Source organism: Oryzias melastigma, linkage group LG5 (assembly GCF_002922805.2).
Source record: "Oryzias melastigma strain HK-1 linkage group LG5, ASM292280v2, whole genome shotgun sequence".
NCBI classification, from domain to species: Eukaryota; Metazoa; Chordata; class Actinopteri; order Beloniformes; family Adrianichthyidae; genus Oryzias; species Oryzias melastigma.
The window spans coordinates 29,694,149-29,700,589 of NC_050516.1; the positions used below are offsets into that span (position 1 = coordinate 29,694,149).

General features: G+C 37.9%; 1 protein-coding gene across 1 annotated transcript in view; it reads left to right on the forward strand.

The window, feature by feature from the left end:
- Positions 1-6,441, forward strand: part of uba7 (ubiquitin-like modifier activating enzyme 7) — a 45,031-nt gene that overhangs the window by 10,009 nt on the left and 28,581 nt on the right. The window contains exons 16-17 of the mRNA XM_024270501.2: positions 1,685-1,895; positions 5,073-5,147. Coding sequence (XP_024126269.1) covers positions 1,685-1,895; positions 5,073-5,147 — 286 coding nt within the window. The remainder of the gene's footprint in view (positions 1-1,684; positions 1,896-5,072; positions 5,148-6,441) is intronic.

Genomic DNA, 6,441 nt, shown 5'->3' on the forward strand with positions numbered 1-6,441 from the left:
TAGCCAAGACAGCTAGCATGTTGCTTAAAAAATAGCTAAACTTTAAAAAAAAACTGAAAAACTGAAAAAAGCTTAAATTAGCCAAAACAGCTAGCATGTAGCTGAAATATTAGCTAAATAGCCTCAAAAATCTTAGTAAATGTCAAAAAGCCCACAAAGCTAGCAGAATGCCAATTTTTAAAACTTCAAAACAGTAACTTTTTAACATAACTATGAATAATAAAAATGTAGTAATATTATTCCAGAATAAATCAACTTAAACCTTAAATAACTTTAAATATTTTACTCTCAATAAAAATATATTTTGTCAAGATTATACAAGTTAAAAATAAGCTCAAGATAACATTGGGCCATTAATAACAATAACATGATCTGGAGGGCTGGATAGAATTACCTGGAGGGCCGGATCCGGCCCCCGGGCCTTGACTTTGACACATGTGTTAGAGATATTAAAAAATGTATCTTTGTTTTTGCCGTATTAGACGATTGTTTTGAAATGTTCCTTCTATAACATCATTCGTCCAATCTGCAGATGTACTGAATGAGATCATGGAGGTTTTCTGTCTTTTGTTTTCCTCAAATCCACCTTCAATAGAAAGTATGACTCTAAATGTTCCTGTTCAGACACGCTCACGAGTCCACATCACAGGAGAATGACTACAGCACTTCACAGGGAGCAGCATTAGCTGCTAATGCTACATCAAACGGCAAGAAATCCCACAAACATGGGTTTACAGGACCCTAAAATCCCGTTTTTGCAGCCTGTGAGTCAGAAACTAAAGAAAAAAAGAGCCAAAAAGTCCCACTCCAATCATTTTTTATCAGCTGTAAACGTGTTACCAGAGGTCTTTTTGTTAGGATTTTAGCCAAAATAATAAAATAAACACAAAAAATTTCCTTTTTTAGACATAGTCTCTGCAGAGCAACAGCAGTTCATTAAAAATTCAGCTCGGCTGAAATCTTCTCCCAGGTGGAGGCGTGTCCACTCTGAACTCCTCGTGGTGGGCGGGACTTTCACGGAGAGCCACAGAGTTTCCGCAATTTTCAGAGAACGCCGGTGCTCGTTATTGCTGTCAGTCCCCATCCCACAATAAAATGATTGGTTGGATTTCTAACAGTAGGCGGCTCCATTAGGCTCCGCCCACAACAGCAGATCTTTCGCTCTGCGCTACAGCCGTCGGATCGACGTTCATCTCCCACTTATTTATTCAAATAAAAGATCGATTTTGTCCAAAAAATACAAATAAATATTAAACTATCTCTTTAATTTAGTAAAATCTGAATCACGGAATATTAAAAAAAAAGTTTATTTTAAACAGAGTTTTATTGCGCTGATCTCACAGCTGCACAGCAGGAACGCCTGAGGACGATAATAAATATTAATGCGTTAATTCTGGTTCGATCAATCGCGTTAACTTTCACAGCCCTATTTAAACTTTTTTTTATAAATAAATATTGTACATCTTTAGAAAAATGCCACAAGAACATGTTAAAAACACAATTTTTATCAAAGTGAGAGATCTTCTTCCTTTTTTCTTTAATGTAACTCCCTCAGTTTTTGGCAAATACTGTTTTAATCTGAGTTTTCATGGGAAACAATGAACTTGCAGGAATAAATATCTTAAAAAATGTGGTTTATTTTTCCTCTTCTGTGTAGCTGTTCCTAAATGGTTGTTTTCTGCAGCGACCCGATGTTTGTAGAGCGGACACTGAGCCATGGAGACGTCGAGGCCCTGGAGACACTTGGAGCGGTGTGGACGGGCCTGCAGGACACGGACGCTGGAGGACAGCGTCCAAAGAGCTGGGAGGACTGCGTCCGCTGGGCGCGCTGCAAGTGGGAGACGCTCTACAACAATGAAATCCGCCAGCTTCTTCACTGTTTTCCTTCTGATGAGGTAAAGGGGGAGAAAAACTGCTATTTCTGAACCCATGACCGCTGCAATGCCTGTTTGTGAACACAAGGGGGCGCTGTTGTATTTTCTAAGTTGCCCCTTTGAATGATCCTGAGGAGGATCAGCATCAAGCAAACACAACATAGTTCTGCGTTTACTCATAGGTTTCATAAATCTGCAGGTAATAGAAAAAAATCTGCTGCTGATCAATATCTCTCCGTTTCTACCCAAACTCGACCCCCGCCTACCTCCGTCTCACTGCACAACATAAGGCCTTATGTTATCAGCTAGAGTTCTGCGCAATTCTGAAACTTCCCCTGCTCACATTTTTCCATTCACGTCTAGTTCGTTCTGTCTGAAAAGGCACCGTGCTTCTCTTTAGATAACTCTGTTGGCTAACCATAAAAAGTTGTTGTCTCCGCTCTGCTTCTCCTTTTTCCTCCAAACTTCTCCTCGCAGCAGCACAGGAATTAAACTTCTGCGGTTCCTCTGGAAACTGACAAGTGACCTAAAAGGTTCTGCGGAACTACGATAAGGCCACTGACGTTCCGTCTACCTGACGAATACGTAACGGTCACTGATGACCACACACACTTCTGTGTTTGGTTTCTACTCTTACAGAGGAAGGGAAGGTGTTGGGGGAAATGTTTAAACTGAAAAACTAACGTCAGAACATTTTTTATTCTAGATCAGAGTTCTGCAACCTAAAACTCCGGAGCTACGGCAAGCCGTTTTAACATTAAATCAATATCCTTGATATCAAAAGTAAAACTAGTGAACTAGTGTCAGCCAAAAACTCCTAAAATCCTGATTCCAGGAAAAAAAGAGGAAACCTCAGAGATGCCCACATGAAGGAGAGATCCTCTCCTAGGATGGACAGGTGATTTACCAGGACTGATGAAGAGGAATTAGCTGATCTAACTCGACAACTACGTATTTGAATAGTGTTCATTCATACTGATTTGGGTGAGGTCCACAGCCAAGATGAGCCAGAGGCGAGGTCCACAGCCAAGAACAGGAGCACAGACAATCCACCTGGAATCTCTAACACTCCGAAATTCGAGATAATGAGCCAGAGGCGCGGTCCACAGCCGAAAAAAAGGAGGTCTGGCGATCCGGCTGGAATCTGAAATCTCTGGAAAGAAAAACAACACCTGAATCGGACTGCACCAAACAGAGGCATAAATAGCTAAATAAAATTAATAATGCTACTAATAAATAAAATAAATAATATGCATTTATCAAAATAAATCCAATAACTAACAAATACAAATTGTAAGAATGAGGGATTTTGGCGGATTTTATCCCTTTTAAGATAAATTATAACCAATAATAAATTTATTTTATTTTTAAAACGCTAATTTACAGCCAATGTTGTCATAAGGTGCTTTACAGGAATGCAAGAAAACTCTTAAGTGAGGCAAAAAGTAGAATTATTCTAATTTTTTTAAAATTCTTTAAAAACTTTGTCCACTTTGAAACCATTGTTCAAAATATTTTTTTTTTAATTGACAATGAGTTGTTATATTAGCATTATGCTAGCTCATTTTGGTGATTTGGCATCTACTTAGGTTTTTTATACTATTTTGATCTAATATTTTAGCAACATGCTGACGTTTTTTTGGCTATTTTTTTATCTACTAAGGTTGTTTGGTTTCTTTTGAGTTTAGCTAGGAAAATGCTAACATTTTTGGCTAATTTGTTATCTACTAAGGTTGTTTGGCTAATTTTGAGTTTAGCTTATATTTTAGTAACAGACTAATATTTTTGGCTAATTTGTTATCTACTGAGTTTTTTGGGGGCAAATTAGGAGTTTAGCTAATATTTTAGAAACATGCAACATTTTTGGCTAAAATGTTACCTACTGAGGTTTTTTACGCTATTTTGATCTAACATTTTAGCAACATGCTAACGTTTTTTTCGGCTAATTTGTTATCTACTAAGGTTGTTAAGCTAATTTTGAGTTTAGCTTACATTTTAGTAAAAGACTAATATATTTGGCTAAATTGTTATCTACTAAAGTTGTTAGGCTACATCTGAGTTTAGCTAGGAAAAGGCTAACACTTTTGGCTAATTTGTTATTTACTTTTTGTTTTTGGCAAATTTGGAGTTTAGCTAATATTTTAGCAACATGCTAACGTTTTTGACTAATTTTACTGAGGATTTTATGCTATTTTGGAGTACAGCTAGTATTTTAGCAATGCTCCTAGCCTTTTAGCAATATGCTAGTTTTTCAGGCTAATTTCTACTAAGGATTTTTGGGCTAAATTAGAGTTTAGCTCATATTTAAGCTACACACTACGTGTTTTTGCAAGATTGGCAGGCATTGAGGATCAAACTTCCTCACAATTTTTCCAGAAATTTTGGCCAACTTCAGTAGTCTTTCATAATTCTTTTCAAATTACTTTAAATTTTGCATTTTGCAAGTAGCTTTTGGATTTTCAGTAAATCCCTTCAGCAATTGTAGTCAATTGTTTTAACATTTTCAGCAATCAGATTTAGCAAAAAGCATTCTCACTAACATTATCGCAGTAATGCCACTTTCCTCGTTGTATTTATTGCTGACGACATCTGAAGTCTGACTTTTCAAAGAATTAGAGCAATCATGACCTTTTGGCTCCTTTAACACCCCCCCCCCCCCAGTGAATACTGTCACCAGCCGTTGGAGACTCTCTTTCTTCACACATCGACCATTTGGCAACATCAAAGCTTTTCCACCCTTTGTTGCTTCATCAGACGTACAAATTGTGTCGTCCACACATGGCTGATAACAATATTAGTCTGTTAGTGAACGGGACGATCGGCAGCCTGAGTCTGCAGACCAGGAGTTATCTGCTTGTTTGTTGATGCGGTGGATTAGCTGGCTCCTGTGTTGGATAAGATGTACAAAGAAGGAGGCCAAGAATGTGCAGAATTTGTCCTGGTTAAAGAAAAAAATCCATTCACTTGAAATAGGGTGGAAATTACAACTTTTTTGGGGGAATTTCCTATCACAAAAAAGGCCATATTTTACTTTTTTTTTTTCCATCTGAATGGACTTCCCCCGGGAGATTTTTTTGAGCCGGATTTGTAACTTTCAGGTCTTTTTTCCTTGTGAGTCTTTCAGGGAATAATATGACCCCCCCGCCCCTCTCTGCTGTGTCTTTACAGCTGCTCATCATTTCTTCTGTTTCTCCTCAGGTGACCTCTAACGGTCTACCCTTTTGGTCTGGATCCAAGAGATGCCCTCACCCGCTGACTTTTGACCCCGACAACGTAAGTGGAGTCTGGCTGAATTGGTCATGCAGCAGGTTTGCTGACACATGCCCAGCTCCTTCCACAGTATCTCCCGTTCACATTCCTCTATGATCGAGTCTGATAGAAATGACAGACAGATAACCATCTGCTCTCCAACAGCGCTCTGAAATCACCGTATGAAGACGGAGAAAACAGGTGGTCATGTGACCAAATGGTTTGTACCGGAGTAGGTTTTAGCCCTGGCTTTGATGGAAATGGGAAAAAAAAAGCATTTCTGAGGGATAACACTTTGACTTCCTGTTTGAGGATAGTGTCCCAACCAGAGAAGTAGCTGGAGTCAGACGGGTGGCTTCATATAAAATGAGAAATATCCTAATTTGTCTCCCTGGTTCCAGGTTAGCCAATTACAGAGCAATAGACCTTTTTCACGGCGACGTCAGACAAAATGACGACAGGGACGGAAGTGTAAATAGGGACTTCCGGAAAAACCTGACAACTGAACGCTGTAGAAGACAATTTTACGTAAATAATTAAAGGTAAACTAACCAATAGTATTCGTTTCTTAAATATCCTACCTAACTGTACGGGGTTCCTCTTGGATCGTGCTCAAATCAAAATACAAATGTATGATATCCTCCAATATCGCATGTTTTATTGAAAATATCAAAAATAACATTTGAGCAGATATTATTCTAACGGGATTTATTTTGCTTGATGTTTTTTGGACATAGTTTTAGATTTTGGAAATGAAAAATGTGGGTTAAAAACTTCATAATCATAATTAAAACACTACTGGGAACATTTTTTCTTTTTAATATAAAAAAATCTCATTACATTAAAGTCTTTAAACTCCAACCCACCTTGTGGTAATCCAGGGAACTGACCTGGCTCCATTTAGTTGTCTTTTAAATGAAGGTCAATCAGGAAGTTAAAGTGTTTGAAGAGCCGTCTATAAATAACGGTTAACTAACTACAGCATGAATTTAGAGGTGGTTAAGAACTTGTTCAAGTTTGATCAAAATGACCTCTTTGTGGTCTCAACTCAGCATGTTTCTGACTACAAAGGAGCTTTTCCTGTTTTAGTGATGTAAAGTAGCTTGACTGCTGCTCTACATTTACATGCATGTTTGTGTGATAATGTTGTCTTTATCAGTCAGAGGAGTTTATTGTCACTCTGATAACATTTACTGCAGTTTTGAGTGTATTTGAGATGAAGTGTGACTACTTTTTGGATGGAGATTTTTTAACCTTTTAACTACCAAAAAAAAAGGAAAAAAAGTATTTTTTCTGCTGCTTATTGCCTTGGTCTTTA